Below are 16111 nucleotides of genomic sequence, written 5' to 3' on the forward strand. Positions count from 1 at the left end.
TGGGATGGGTTATATGATTGGTTGCGGTGGGTTGGGATGGGTTAGGATTGAATGCGGGCTCCCGGCCTCCAGAGCGCCCCAGACAACCCCCGCTGGCCCTGCGCCCCCAGTGTTAGCCCCGCCCCGCCCCCTCGCCCACGCCCCGCCCCCAACCAGACCCCGCCCCCTAGTGGACCGACCACCTGCAGGCGCTCAAGCCCCGCCCCTATCGCCCAGGCCCCGCCCCCTAACACAGGCCCCCGCCCCTAACCATCAAACCCCGCCCCCTAGTGGTCCGACCCACCTACGGGCCATCAGATCCCTCCCCCAACGCTCAGGCCCCGCCCCCTACCGCCCAGACCCCGCCCCCTAACACCAGGCCCCGCCCCTAACGAGCAAACCCCGCCCCCTAGCGGTCCGACCCACCTATAGGCGCTCAGGCCCCGCCCCCTAACGCCCAGGCCCCGCCCCCTAGTGGTCCGACCCACCTACAGGCGCTCAGACCCCACCCCAGCGCTCTGACCACGCCCCATATCTCCCAGGCCCCGCCCCCATCGCTCAGGCCCCGCCCCCTAGTGGTCCGACCCATCTACAGGCGCTCAGGCCCCGCCCCATCGCGCAGTCCACGCCCCCTAACGCCCAGGCCCCGCCCCCTCATATCAGACTCCGCCCCCTAACACCAGGCCCCGTCCCTAACGATCAAACCCCGCCCCCTAGTGGTCCGACCCATCTACAGGCGCTCAGGCCCCGCCCCATATCGCCCAGGCCCCGCCCCTTAGCGCTCAGGCCCCGCCCCCCGTATCAGACCCCGCCCCCTAACACCAGGCCCCGCCCCTAACGATCAAACCCCGCCCCCTAGTGGTCCGACCCATCTACAGGCGCTCAGGCCCCGCCCCATACCCTCCAGGCTCCGCCCCCATCGCCCAGGCCCCGCCCCCATCGCTCAGACCCCCGCCCCCTAGTGCTCCGACCCATCTACAGGCGCTCAGGCCCCGCCCCTTAGCGCTCAGGCCCCGCCCCCTCGTATCAGGCCCCGCCCCTAACGATCAAACCCCGCCCCCTAGTGGTCCGACCCACCTACAGGCGCTCAGGCCCCGCCCCATACCCTCCAGGCCCCGCCCCCATCGCGCAGACCCCGCCCCCTCATATCAGACCCCGCCCCCTAACACCAGGCCCCGCCCCTAACGATCAAACCCCGCCCCCTAGTGGCCCGACCCCAGTAGAGGGTCTCAGGCCCCGCCCCCCGGCGGGGCGGGGGCGCTCTGCCAATTCCCACCCAGGCCCCGCCCCTAACCGCCCGGGCCCCGCCCCCCTCCCGCGCAGGCTCCGCCCCTCGTGTCCGGCGCCCTCGCTCTGCTCCGCCCGGGCCGGGCGGGCCGGTCCTTCCGCCGCGGTCGGTGTCCCCGAGCTCGCCCCGGGCCCTCCTGCTCCTGCTCCCGCTCCAGCTCCTGCCTCCTGCCTCCGCCCGCTGCCGGGGCCATGTCCGCCGCCGCCCCGCCCTGAGCCCCGCACCGGCCCCGCACCGGCCCCGCGGCCCCTCCGCCATGTGGGGCCGCTTCCTGCCCCTGGAGCCCGGCGGCCGGGACGGCCCCGGACCGCTCCGCAGCCTCCGCGCAGGTAACGCCCCCGCCCCCCTTCCAGACCGTTCCCTGAGCGCCCACTCTCCGCGGACCGCTGCGCACCCCTCCTCCCCGAGGCCCCAATTTCCCCCCCTCTACCCCTCCCCCTTCGGCCCGCCCCAGCGCTTAGGACCGGGCTCCGCGCCGTCGGCGGAGGGGGGGGGAGCCGCACGTGGTCGCCGCCTGACAAATACCGTTTATTGTTATTATTATTGTTGTCGCAGCGCTCTGCACCCAGGAAGCGCTCCATCACTCCCGGGATCGGCCTCCGTTATGGCTGTGTTAGACGTTCCTAAGCGCTTAACGCAGTGCTCTGCACCCGGGAAACGCTCGATAGCTCCAGGGATCGGCCCTCTCTATTGCTGTGTTAGACTTTCCTAAGCGCTTAACGCAGTGCTCCGCACCCAGGAAGCGCTCAATAAGTACAGGGATTGCCACGCTTCATTAGTGTAGTCTACTTTCCTAAGCGCTTAACACAGTGCTCTGCACCCAGGAAGCGCTCAATAACTACAGGGATGGCCCCTCTTTATTGCTGTATTAGACTTTCCTAAGCGCTTAACGCAGTGCTCCGCACCCAGGAAACGCTCATTAACTACAGGGATCGTCCCGCTTTATTGCTGTATTAGACTTTCCTAAGCGCTTAACGCAGTGCTCCGCACACAGGAAGCGCTCAATAGCTACAGGGATCGTCCCTCTTCATTGCTGTGTTCTACTTTCCTAAACGCTTAACACAGTGCTCTGCACATAGGAAGCGCCCAATAGCTACAGGGATCGTCCCTCTTTATTGCTGTATTAGACTTTCCTAAGCGCTTAACGCAGTGCTCCGCACACAGGAAGCGCTCAATAGCTACAGGGATCGTCCCTCTTCATTGCTGTGTTCTACTTTCCTAAGCGCTTAACACAGTGCTCTGCACATAGGAAGCGCCCAGTAGCTACAGGGATCGTCCCTCTTCATTGCTGTATTGTGCTTTCCTAAGTGCTTAACACAGCGCTCTGCACACAGTAAACGCTCAATATCTACAGGGATTGGCCCTCTTTATTGCTGTATTGTACTTTCGTAAGCGCTTAATACAGTGCCCTGCACACAGTAAGCGCTCAATAACTACAGGGATTGCCGCTCGTTATTGCTGTATTGTACTTTCCTAAGCGCTTAATACAGTGCTCTGCACAGAGTCAGCACTTAACAAATGCCGTTATTATTCTTATTACGGTGCTGAACACACAGTAAGCGCTTAACAAATACCATCGTTATTATTCTTATTATAGTGCTGTGCACACATAAGCACTTCATAAGTACAGGGATTGTCACTCTTTGTTGCTGTATTGTACCTTCCTAAGCGCTTATCACAGTGCTCTACACACAATAAGGGCTTAACAAATGCCATTATTATTATTATTATTGTTATTCCTATTACAATGCTCTACACACAGTAAGGACTTAACAGATGCCATTATTATTATTATTATTATTATTCCTATTACAGTGCTTTACACACAGTAAGGGCTTAAATGCCATCATTATTATTATTCCTATGACAGTGCTCTGCCTGCAGTAAGCGATCAGTAAATACAGGGATTGCCACTCTTTATTGCTGTTTTGTATTTTCCCAAGCGCTTAGTACAGAGCTCCGCACACAGTAAGCGTTTAATAAATACGGTCGAATGAGTGAAATACGATGGAATCAGTGACTGAACGCTGCCGCTCCGCTTCCCTCAGACTCAGAGGAAAAATCCGCTTTGGCCCAGGGGCTTTTGGGGACCCCCAAAGTGACCGCCTTCTGCAAATGAGGGTTTGGCTGGGGGAGCTGCATTGAGTAGTTATTTTTTTTATGGCAGGATCGGTTTTGGAGGGTGGGCGGCTCTCCGAGGGTCCCCCACCCCGGCTTTGTCCCGCAGTGGCAGAGCAACACTCCGGCCTGGATAGGCCCGCGACCTCCAAGTAGAGGAATTTTGTTTGGGAGACGTCAGAGATGGAGCCTTTGAAGAACCGTAGGCCATAACTAGTTAGTCCGGGGCCCCTGGCGTGGATTGGAAAGGAAGGCTCTTCTTTCCTTTTAGGCTTGCAACATTTTCAGAAATAATGGTCTGATTCAGAAGTCTGAATGGGTGCGTTTCCAAACAGATAATAGCGGCTCTGAATTCTTTCCCTTAAACTGATGCTGTTTTGCTTGTGTTGTGAATAGGACAGTTAAGGGTGGCCGACAGCTGCCCGGACCTCCACAAATAGTTCAATATGTGTATGTTGGAGCGCGAGGGAAGACGCTGTTAATCCGAGGCGACACTGTTAATCCTTTACCGCGGGCAGGAGTTATTAATTACTTTTCGATGGTCTTGTCCATGCCGATTTGATCTGGAATGCCTCTTGGTACTCTCACCTTCAAAATGCCATGGTTTTGCAGAAAAGAAAGACAGATGTAACCGATTTGTGCTTGCCCCTTCAGTGCTCCTGTGCCACTTTAGAACTTAGGTGCTCACGTGTCCGATACCGTCTTTGTATCTAATTTACATTACTGAAGGATTGACTCCGGGATATGCGTCCTTTTCCTCATTCTTCTTAGCTGTTTTATTTTTCGTGCCTGTCTTCCCCCGCTAGATTTGAAGGTCCTCGAGGCCTGGAATCGTGCCTATTAATTCTAGGATACTAGTTCAGTGCTCTGTGCACAGTAGATGTTCATTAAGCACTACGGATTGATCTGAATTTCGGGGGGGGGTGGAAATGGTAGGGTGAGCAAAAATGTTGTGGGGTGTGCGTGGGGAGTGTTTACTGGCCCTGAAGGTCAGAGATGAATTTGGGGGGGGCGGTTCAAAATGTGGGAGATTTAAACCTGATGTGATTTAATCCAGCTTGAGGTGTGTGAACTCTCTTAAAAATAATTCCAGTCAGTGTTTGAAATGATGATCTGGCATCTTTAGGGTCCTGGTAAATCCAGATTGTGTCCAGATTTGCCCAGCAAAGGCTGCCTCACTGATTGGTAAAATATAGGTTGCAACTCCAGGGTACTTAGAAAATGAATCTCAGAGAAATGGTGCCACGGTTGGTGTTTTTTTTTCCTTTCCTATTTCTATCTTGCTGGTGAATTAAGAGGAGCTCTTTGAGAAGCACCTTTTTAAAAGTAATTTTTGGACCGCTTAGGTTGAGAAACCGGGATGGTTAGAAAACGAACAGATGGCGAAGGTCAGAGAGTGACCTCAGGCAATCCACAGAGGGGATCTTTCGTAGCGAGAATGATGATGAAGTCATCTTTTCAGAAAGTTAATCAAATGAACGCCTCGGTCTGTTGTCAGTGAGGAAGAGGAGGGCCCGAGGAAGGTGGAGGTGTCATTTTGGCTGCCGAGAAGCTTTCGCGTCTCCGACTGCGGAAAGTAGAAGGGGAGGCCGCCCGCCCGGGTGACAGTTCAGGACATTGTGGCAGCGTAATGGGATCCTGCTGCTCTGCTCTATGGGTAGGTGTTGGTTTTCTGGACGAGAGACACCGATCCCCCTCTCTCTCCCGGGGCGGTGTTCCTTGCCATCCCTCTCTTTCTGTTGTTCTGAGCAAGTGAGTGATCCAAATCTAATTATCCTGGCGGCTCCGGGTTAGCCCCGTGGTGACGGGCTGAGTTGTTCGGTGGCTCGTCGCCTTTGGCGGCGCCTATTGGGTGTCTGCTCGGTCCAGCTGTTAAAATCTGTTGGTTACGCCAATCGGCGATCAATTAATCGCCGAGAAGCGCAGCGCAGGAGATTCATTTTAGCAACTCTCTTTTTTCATAATGGCATAAGCCACTCTGTGATTGAAGGCGTAGGATTAAGAATTCATTTCCATGATAAGTGCGCTGAATCTGGTCTTCCAGAAAGTCTGGTTAAATGAAGCCTTCTTGGGAGAATGTAAATAGGTTGAAACGGAAGCAGTTTTTTAAAAGGAGGAGGAAGAAGTTCTTGTTGGGGAAAGGCAAATGTCTATCCGGGGAATGGAAAACTCTGAACTTTTGACCGTCACCAAAGGATTTAGTTCTGTTCTCCTGTCCTCCCTTCCAGCTTGGTTTCAGCAGCTCTGCAGAGAGAGTTGTTGTAAATTGAAAGAGAGTGAGTATTGTTTTCCCATCGTTTAGAGCGATGAAGTAGGCCTTCTACGCTTCTTGGCTAATGTGGCCGGAAAGCTAATTTTTCCCCTAAAAGCACCAAGCACAAAAGATGGTAGTTGGTGTGCTGGGCAGAACTACTTTTAAAATGGTCCTTCAGGGCAGGAGAATGTTTACTGACCTCAAAGTTACACAGCAGACGAAAGTAGCGTTCCCCTTAGGTCTCTGCACCTGCTATGATGTGGGAGGGCGATGGCTGTCTATTGAATATTTATTCGGAATTCGGTGATGGCTGTCTCTTGAGTCTTTATTCGGAGTATTTTTTCCCCCCAAAGAATCACCCACCCCGGTTCAGAATCTGGATCAGGGTGCCCATATGCCCCGCTGAGCCTCCTCTGCACCGGAGGCCGAATCGTCAGCTGGTCTCGACCTCACACGTGAAGCCGGGGTGGTAGCTTTTGTCCCACACGGAGGACCCCTCTGGATCTCTCCGCTTAGCTCTGCGGGCAGCTGGCCGTCCCCAGGCTCCCGCTCGGCGAGCTCCCGAGGCGAACGGTGGTCACCTGTCAGGACGTGCCGGACGCTCGATCGGATCGACCGAAACGAATCCGGCAGCGATGAGAACGGGGCCGCGTATAGACGGCTCAGGGTGTGGGTGCCTTTCGCTTTTGAGGGTTCGAAGGCAGGTGATGTGATGCTGTCATTCCTACCCGCGAATCGACTTTTCGTCCCACTCCTTGGATTCGGATAACCGTCTGTGGCTTGGGGGCCCGGGAGCGAGACTCGTTCTGAGCGAATCTCAAAAATATTGAGTTGAAGCGCCTGGCAGGGAAAGGGGGAACCGTCCAAGAAAAATAGGGGTCTGGGCCCTACATCGGAGAGCCTTCCCACTGGCTCAGGGCTAGGCCAGGCGCTAGCGAGCTGTAGACCTAAACAGAGCAGTTGCCGACGAAGCGCCCAAATACCATCATCGGATGGTGTTAAATAACTGAGATAGTTGGGGATGGGGGAGGGGAAATTACTTCTGTCCATTTAAAGTGCGTGTTATTCTCCCCCCCGCTCCCCCTGGACAGCGGACACCCAACCTCGCAGATGCTGTCGAAGCAAAAGTTCCGACTTCCACAAGGGAGAGAGCACTAGGGCAGTCGAGCGAGAGCTTTCTTCCGCCCCTAATCCCTTCTGATCATCAGGGCAGTCCCGTTTGAGGAAGCTTTGCCCCGAGAAGATTTCAAACCATGTTGGCAGAGCGACTTAAAAGTTTGAGCGGCAGGCGGCTCGTCACCCCGCCATTGTGAGATGACGCCGCTTGCTTCCAGCTGATAGGTTGTTGGAAGGCGAGGGATAGTTTTGCACGCGTCCTCAGGCTCCGCGGGTCCGTCTGTCGCATTCCTTGGAAGCCGGGCCGTGTCTCGAAGTCAGCTTGTTAACACCGTTCATTCCACTGGTCAGTCGGCATCAGAGCAATTTCAGTCAGAGAGTTGTGCTTTGGCTTGGAGCTGAGAGGTTTTGACCGAAAATGTACATTGGTCTTCTCTTTTGGAAAACCTCGGAATAAGAAAAATTTCATTCTTTTAAGCTCTGTGTCGGCCCCAGGTGGACTTCTAGCCCACAGGTTGACTGTGTGTGTGTGTAAGGTGCTCATCTCGATCGAAATTCTTAAAGAAACTGCACACAGAGTAATAGTCCTTTAAATCCCCTTTTTTAAGTTGAGGTTGTAAGATAATGAAAAAGATTAGCACTGTTTGTTTTCTGGCCATCCTCTTGACTTAGTGAGCTGTGAAGCTGCAATGAACACGGGTGGTAACTCCATCCATATCACAAATGAAGACTTTTAAGCTGTCTGGGGTCCGGGACTAGGCCCCCGAAGATCCTGTTTGTGAGCCATCAGATAACCGCTCCAGAAACTACCTTCCCAACAGTTGTGTGGTTTGGCGCACTTGTTCCCTGTTTATTGGTGATTACGGGAAACCTATTGCTTTTCTCAGGATGGGCCAGATTATTCTAATCTGAAAGGATTTCTTTTCCTTTTTTGTGGGGTGGGGAAGAGCCATGTCATCCGTAATTTGATTTGTTTTCAGGTATTTTTCTGAGAATGAAATTTGGAATTCACCTTCAATGCTGAAAAATAACTTGGGTCAGTGAGGCATTATATAGGATCCTACTAACAGCATTGGTTTCCAAGAAGGACTATTTCCATCCAAGGTCCGTACTTTGATTTATTTATAGTGGCAACTCCTCGCGATGCCCCTAAATCCCTAACCCCTCGGCCAACAAGCAGTATATCAGAAACAGCTGCTGGCATTAGGGCACAGACTAGGGCTGCCGTCCGGACGGCATGGGTGCCCTCATTAGCGCCCAACTGCTTTGCCCACATTCATCTGGAGCATTTCTGTGGCGTGGAGCTTCTGTGCAACAAGTAGAGGCGTTGTGGTCCACTCCAACTAAGGCGAGCTTCATCAGCAGCAACTTCCAATTCTCTGGGGGAGGCAGGGAGTAGAGCAGGTAGGCAGGGAGGAAAAAGGGGTCAGGGAAGACTGTGGGAAATAGGGCAGCAGCGAGCGGTACTTGCTAAATTTTTATGAATCCTCAGTTCAGGCTTTCCTCTCCAGCTTAAGCACTTATGTATTTTTTTAAAAAACCTCAGTACTTAACCGTGGATACCTATAAAACACTCTCAGTTTTCTGTGTGATTCCGCATATCTTTTTTTTTATGCCTTTTAAGCGCTTACGTTATGTCAAGCACTGTTCTGAGCACTGGGGTAGTTACAAGTCAATCAGGATGGACACTGTCCCCGGCCCCCTGGGGCTCATGGTCTAAGTAGGAGGGAGAACAGATGTTGAATCTCCATTTTACAGTAGAGGAAACTGAGGCACAGAGAAGTAACCTGCCTAAGATCACAGAGTAGGCGAATGATGGAACCGAGATTAGAACCCAGGTCCTCTGGCTCCCAGGCCCATGCTTTATCCACTAGGCCACCCTGCTTCCTGTATCCCGTCCGTATCTGTAGTACATAGCCGGGTTTAAAGATGGACTACCGTCACGGAGGTTGGTTTTGGGGTAAGTGAGGCCGACTGGGCCAGTAAGGGACTGAGAAGCCCTTCTCCGTCTTGAGCCTGTGAGGATTGCCCCTGGCTGCATCACTGTTCTCCTAGTGCTTGGCACATAGTAAGCGCTCAACAAATACCATAATTATTATTATTATCATTACATGAGGTAGGAGTCTTCCTGAAACCTCAGTCTAATTGTAAATCAGACGAACAGAGGACATGTTTGAAAAGATAACATGAAGCAGAACCTCAAACAACGGCATGGCTGTGTCCAGTGAGAGACAGCAGCGGAAGACAGGTCACCATGGAGGACGGTGACCTGAAGTGAGAGACTCTACTTGTATATGGTACCCTGGAAGCGTTCAGCCATTGGGGCTGGGACGAGGAAATATTCCTGGGAAAATGCAGAGCGAGAGTGCTGAAGCCTACCCGGGGAAGATGCCAATGTCCCATTCTCAAACACAGACAACGGGTAATAGCCCGTTGTTTCAGCCAGTCAGTCAGTCGTATTTCTTGCGCGCTTACTGTGTGCAGAGCACTGTACTGAGTCCTTAGGAGAGCACACTATAACAGTAAACAGACACATTCCCTGCCCACAGCGAGCTGACGGTCTGGACGACTGTAAGGAATTGGAAATTTGACAGGGTGTTTCTGTCTTAGCAGTATTTACCTCAAATCCTTTTAAGTGGTAGCTGTGGTGGCTTTGGTAGGTTCGTCTGGTAGTTGCTGCTCGTGTTTTGTATTTACTTTTGGTGATTCTCATTCTTATTTGACGTTTCCAGAAGATGAGGGACTTGTCTGTGGGGAACATTTTAGGAGGGCAGTAGACGTTTCTTGGAATTGCTACCCGATGTGAAGGGAGAGTGGTTGAAAGCTTGTATCTGCCTTGAGTTAAGAAGAGTGAGGTTTAGTCCTGAATCTAAATCTCAAATCTTTTGATATTTTAAAACTGCCACATTTAACGGGCCTGTGGATTCTATATGTTTTACCCTCATCTGGGAGATAGAAATGTCATCTAGGTTTGTCCCGAACCTGCCTCCTTAGACTGGGAGCCACATGGGGGGCAGGGATTGGGTCTAACCTGATTCTCTCAGTGCTTAGTGTCATCATCATCATTACGGTATTTGTTAAGCGCTTACTATGTGCCAGGCACTCTACTAAGCGCTGGGGTGGATGCAAGCAAATTGGGTTGAACCCAGTCCCTGTCTCACGGAGGGCTCACAGTCTCAATCCCCCTTTTCCAGATGAGGTCACCGAGGGCCAGAGAAGGGAAGTGACTTGCCCATGGTCACACAGCAGACGAATAGCAGAGCGGGGATTAGAACCCATGACCTTCTGACTCCCAGGCCTGCGCTCTATCCACTACGCCACGCTGGTCCCCAGTATGCCGTGCTGCTTCACGTACAGTGCTTGGCACATAGGCTGTGCTTTATGAATGTTGTTGTTATTGTTATTATTGCTACCACCATCAGTATCCGTAGGGCGACCTCAGACGTGGTGGTGTGGGATTTATTTGCCCTGTCCACACCCCTCATGGTTCTGTAAACCACAGGCCTGACCCCGCTCAGCTTGTGTCTCTCCAGGCTGAAGGGGCCTTGCCCTCTCAGCCTGTCCTCAAATTGAAGCTTCTTCAGCCCCCTGCTCATCCGGATTGCCCATCTCGCCACCTGGAGAAGGTACGGGCAGAACATAGTTTATTTGCAGGCCAGCCCGTGCCCTTTTTTGTTTTCTCCGCCCTTTCTGGTGATGCTCAGATTGGATGAACTGGCGCCCCGTTTCACTAAATAGACCTTTTCACCTCTCTCTGTTATCCTATCCCGTCTTGACTGCTGCATCTGCCGCCTGCTGACCTCCCGGCCTGTGGTCTCTCCCTGCTCCAGTCTGCTGCACAGAACATTTTTCAACAAAAGCCTTCAGTCCCTGTCTCCCCACTCCTCAAGGACCTCCAGTGGTTGCCCTTCTACCTCCGCATCAAACGGAAACTCCTGACTGTCAACTTTAAAGCACTCAATCACCTTCCCCCCTCCTACCTCACCTCATTGATCTCCTACTAGAGCCCAGCCTGCACCCTCCACTCCTTTGGCACCAGCTTATTCACTGTGCCCCAGTTTCATCTCTCTCACCTCCAACCCCTTTCTTGTGTCCTTCCCCTAGCTTGGAACGCCCGTATATGCCACACCATCACTCTCTCCACCTTCAAAGCATTATTAAGGTCACATCTCCTCCAAGAGGTCTTCCCCTAGTAAACCGTCATTTCCTCTTTCCCTACTCCCTTCTGCGTTGTCGTGATTCACTCCCTTTATTCACCACCCACACCTCCCAGCCCCACAGCACTTAGGTACATATCTGTAATTTATGTATTCCTACTAATGTCCGTCTCCCTCTCTAGACTGCAAGCCCGTTATGGGCAGTGAATGTGTCAGTTATATTGTTGTGTTGTACTCTCCCAAGCGCTTAGCACAATGCCCTGCACGCAGTAAGTGCTCAATAAATGATTGATTGATGAGGCCTTCCCTGATTAGAGCCCTCTTTTCCCCGGCTCACTTTCCCTTTTGCATCGTCTATGCACTGGGGTCGGTGACCTTTGGACATTTGATATTTCCCAACCCCATAGCACTTATGTACACCTTTTTAAATTGTTTATTATAAACTACTTAATCATATTAGCATATTCCTCCCCCCAGACTGTAAACTCGTTATGGGTGGGGAACGTATCTGCTAATTTTGTTCTATTATACTCAAGCGCTTAGTACAGTGCTCTGCACATAGTAAGCACTCAATAAATACCATTCAGTGATTAAGAAAAAATATTTCTTGATACTGAATGATTATTATGGTATTTGTTAAGCGCTTACCCTGTGCCAGGCACGGTACTAAGCCTTGGGGTGGATACAAGTAATTGAAGTTGAACATGGTCCTTATCCCATAGGTAAATGAGGCCCAGTGGAGTGACTTGCCCCAAATTACAGAGGAGACAAGTGGCAGAGCGGGGATTAGAACCCATGACTCTCTAACTCCCAGGCCCGGGCTCTATTCACTATGCCACGCTGCTGCTTCAGCACTGAATGATTGGCTCCTAGGCCTGGATAAATCTCAAAATGGTTGCAGGCTCTCACCATATGCCCAGGCACCTTACCAGCTATCCTCAGTGGCATCATTTCCCGACAGAAACTGCTGTTTAACCTAACCCCCTCTTGCTGCACCTCCCATCACATCATAGGCTCACTTTTCAGGGCAGATGGGGTCCGATTAGTCACCGTTCTCCTTTGATAACTTCTTACACTTGAAAGACGGCAACCGGGAGAAGCAGCATGGCGTAATGGAGAGAGCATGGGCCTGGGAGTCAGAAGGTCATGAGTTCTAATCCTAGTTCTGCCACTTGTCTGCTGTATGACCTTGGGCAAATCACTTCACTTTTCTGTACCTCAGTTACCTCACATGGGAAATGGGGTTTGAGCCTATAAGCCCCAAAGCCCGTGATTAGACTGTAAGCCCGTCAATGGGCAGGGACTGTCTCTATCTGTTGCTGATTTGTACATTCCAAGCTCTTAGTACAGTGCTCTGCACATAGCGCTCAATAAATACTATTGAATGAATTTGGACTAGGAGCTGTGTCCAACCCTGTTTGCTTGTATCCCTCCCAGCTCTCAGTTCAGTGTCTGATACATAGTACGTCCTTAACAAATGCCACCATTGTTATTATTATTGTGATTCAGTTCCTCTCACACCTGCTGCTTATTAAGAATTGTTCTGGGGGTAGCCAAGTCGGTTCTTTTTTTTTTTTTTACAAAATTTGTTAAGCGCTTACTACATACCAGGCACTGTTCTCAGCGCTGGAATAGATGCAAACTAATCAGATTGATCACAGGCTATATCCCATGTGGGGCTTACAGTCTTAATTTCCATTTTGAAGATGAGGGAACTGAGGCATGAAGAAGTGAAGTGACTTGCCCAAGATCCCACAGAAGACAGGTGGCGGAGCTGGAATTAGAACCAGGTCCTTCTGATTCCCCTCCCTTTGCTCTATCCATTAGGCCATGCTACTTCTCTTAGGCCACACTGGCATGGTTGTTAGCATGGGTCTGGGAGTCAGAAGGTCATGGGTTCTAATCCCGTCTCTGTCACTTATCTGCTGTGTGACTTGGGCAAGTCACTTCACTTCGCTGGGCCTCAGTTACCTCATCTGGAAAATGGGGATTGAGACTGAGCCCCCTGTGGGACAGGGACTGTGTCCAGCCTGATTTGCTTGTATCCACCCCAGTGCTTAGTCCAGTGCCTGGAACATAGTAAATGCTTAATAAATAGCATAATAATAATAATAATTATTATTATTAGATCACACTGCTTCTCACTTTCTTCCTCACACCTGCTGCTGATTCAGAATTAATTTTAGGGGTGACTAAGTCAGCAGTCTTCTGGGCGACCAACTGGGGAAAGACCTCCTGGAGTAGGAGCACCAGAAGTCCCAAGGTTTTGGGTTTGGAGGGGTCCAGGCTGGTCACGCAGCTCCGTTTCCTAAGATACTTGCCCTGGCAAGTAGTTGGCCACTGCAGATCTCACCTTTTTGCCTTCCAGCGCTTAGTACAGTGCCTGATACCTAGTAAATGGTTAACAAATACCTTTGGAAAAAAAGTTCTGCTTTAGTCCCTCTGGGAGTTGCCCCCCGGGATTTGCCCACGGTTTGAAGCAACGCTGTGCTTTGTGGCACTTGCTTGCACACACTGACTTTTTACATGAATCATTCTCCCTGACCTTCCTGGAGAAGTCTGGCCCAGACTTGGGGGAAGGAGTAGAGGGGTTTCTTCTAAAGTTCTGTAGAATCAGCAGGATGGGTTCTGGAAATCTTCCACCACGTTGTAGCCCAGACGTTGGTTGCCGTGGAATATACTTCACGCTACAGCCCTCTCCCTTCCCCCCACCCCGCACAACACATCATTTTTCTCCACGGCTGCTTTAATTCAAAGCTATCTCCCGGGCGAATGTCGGCTAGAGAGAGGCGGAGTTGCCGATGCCGTCTTAATGGACTTCAGAAGCTGCCTGTACAATCAGAAGACTCTCTACTTCTGCACACAGGAAGACAATGTGAAACAAATCCATGCTTTCTGGTCTCTTAATGCCACGAAAACACCATTTCGACCGGAGCCATTAGGCCCTAGGCTGTTGACTCTGGAAGGAAGTGACCAGGCAGGGAGAGGAATGAATGCACAGGAAGGGCACTTAGCGTTTTAACGGGGTGAAGAGTGCAGGGGAGATGCAGTCAAGGCAGAGGGAGGTGGTTTAGCCGGCATGAGGTAATGCCTGGAGTCATGTGAGCCAAACCCGAAATCAGAAACATCTGTAGTTTAGGTTTCCCGGCCTTGGGGGTTGGTAGGAAGAGACGTAGCCACCGCGCTCTTCCGTTTAGGGGAAGGCCTGTAGCGGGATTTTGTCAAGCATGCTCCCTAGAGGGCCCTGTGGGGTGCAGGGGGACCCCAGGGTCCCATAGGAGGCCCCTCTCAGTAATAATAATAATAGTAATTATGGTATTTGTTAAGCACTTACTATGTGCCAGGATCTGTACTAAATGCTGTGGTGAACACAAACAGATCGGGTTGGACACAATCCCTGTCCTACATAGGGCTCACAGTCTCAATCCCCATTTTGCAGATGACATAACTGAGGCGTAGAGAAGGGAAATGACTTGCCCAAGGTCAAACAGAAGACAAGTGGCGGAGCCGAGATTAGAACTCATGACCTTCTGACTCCAAGGCCCGTCTTGTATCCACTACGCCACGCTGCTTCTCAGTGTGTCGCACCGGGATCCTAGGCTTGGGGGATTTCCCGGAGAGTCAGGGCGGAACTGGGTCTCGGACCGGAACTGGGCCACTCCCAGCTGGAGATTGCTGTGCATCTTGGCAGTGTGGGGGACTCCCTAGCAGCCCCCCTCCCTCCCTGGACTTTGAAATGTGTTGGGGGTCAAAGAACCCCCTCAGTGGATTGGCCCCCGAGGCTCCCGGGAGGTCTTTGTCAGTCCAGTCTGACTCAAGAAGCAGCATGGCCTAGTGGATAGAACACAAGCCTGGGAGTCAGAGGACCTGGGTTCCGGCTTTGCCACTTGTCTGTTGTGTGACCTGGGGTAAGTCGCATAGCTTCTCAGATTCCTCAACTGTAAAATGTGGATTAAATCCTCCTCCCTCCTACTTAGACCGTGAGCCCCCTGTGCGATAGGAAGTGTGTCCAATCTGATAAACTTGTATCTACTCTGGCACTTAGAACAGTGCTTGACACACAGTAAGCGCTTACCTAATACCATAAAAAAAAAATCTCTGCACTACAGTGACCCAACCACAGCTGCTTATCCAGGCTCGGTAGCTTCAGGCTGCCATTAGGGCTCTCTTAATATGACAGACTTTCATGTGGCTTTCGGGGGCATCTGCCGTGAATTGAATGCCTCCATTTGGCCATTGAAATAACAACCCCTCCGAGACAGTTATTAGTTTGGGAAATAATGTGTCTTGGGCATAAGGAGAGGTTATATTTAGTTTGAAAACCAGAGCGGGCTGCTGTCGAGAGGAAAGTATTTCTTGGTTCTCCTCCCAGTTCTTCCTGGGTGACCGAAAGGAAGAGACACCTTGATCTCCAAGGACTCCTGCCTGTGTCTTTTCCCGGGAGGTACCGCCCTCTTAGCCAGTGTACGCCGTCCTGGTGAGATGGTTGAAAAACGTTGACTACAAAGGCTGGGGTTTGTGAAGACTACTGCTTCGGTAGTAATAATAATAATGATGGTATTTGTTAAGCGCTTACTATGTGCAAAGCACTGTTCTAAGCGCTGGGGTTGATACAAGGTAATCAGGTTGTCCCACGTGGGGCTCACAGTCTTAATCCCCATTTTACAGATGAGGTAACTGAGGCACAGAGAAGTTAAGTGACTTGTCCAAAGTCACACAGCTGATAAGTACCGGAGCCGGGATTAGAACCCATGACCCCTGACTCCCAAGCCCGGGCTCTTTCCACTAAGCTATGCTGCTTCAGGAGTACTGCATGTTCCAGCAGGGTTTCTCTTCTGGAAAGACTGTCAGCTAAATAACGCTTTTATTCAGGAGAACCCAGAAATGGATTTTATATTCTAAGAGAGCTCCGTGCCAGGATGATATTTTGGTGACATTCTGAGTCAGAGGAGCTGACTTAGGGCCTGGTCAAAGACTTGGCTCCTTTAGAATAAAGGAGCTGCATGGCCTGGCGGGAAAGAGTGCCGGCCTGAGCGCCGGCCTTGGAGTCAGACGACCTGCATTGCAAACCTGGTTCTGCTACTGGCTGTTTCGTTGATCTAGGGCAAGACACTTGACTTCTCGAAGCCTCCTTTTCCTTTTCTGTAAAGTGGGGATTCAGTTCCTGTTCTCCCCTCCTCTTTAGACTGTGAGCCCCAT

General features: G+C 51.6%; 1 protein-coding gene across 1 annotated transcript in view; it reads left to right on the plus strand.

The window, feature by feature from the left end:
• The first annotated feature begins 1309 nt into the window (after positions 1-1309).
• Positions 1310-16111, plus strand: part of CEP85L (centrosomal protein 85 like) — a 185135-nt gene continuing 170333 nt past the window's right edge. Inside the window, exon 1 of the mRNA XM_029052078.1 lies at positions 1310-1596. Within this exon, the coding sequence (XP_028907911.1) occupies positions 1524-1596 (73 nt within the window). The 5' untranslated portion in view covers positions 1310-1523. The remainder of the gene's footprint in view (positions 1597-16111) is intronic.

The sequence above is a fragment of the Ornithorhynchus anatinus genome, chromosome 2 (genome assembly GCF_004115215.2).
Source record: "Ornithorhynchus anatinus isolate Pmale09 chromosome 2, mOrnAna1.pri.v4, whole genome shotgun sequence".
Lineage (NCBI taxonomy): Eukaryota > Metazoa > Chordata > Mammalia > Monotremata > Ornithorhynchidae > Ornithorhynchus > Ornithorhynchus anatinus.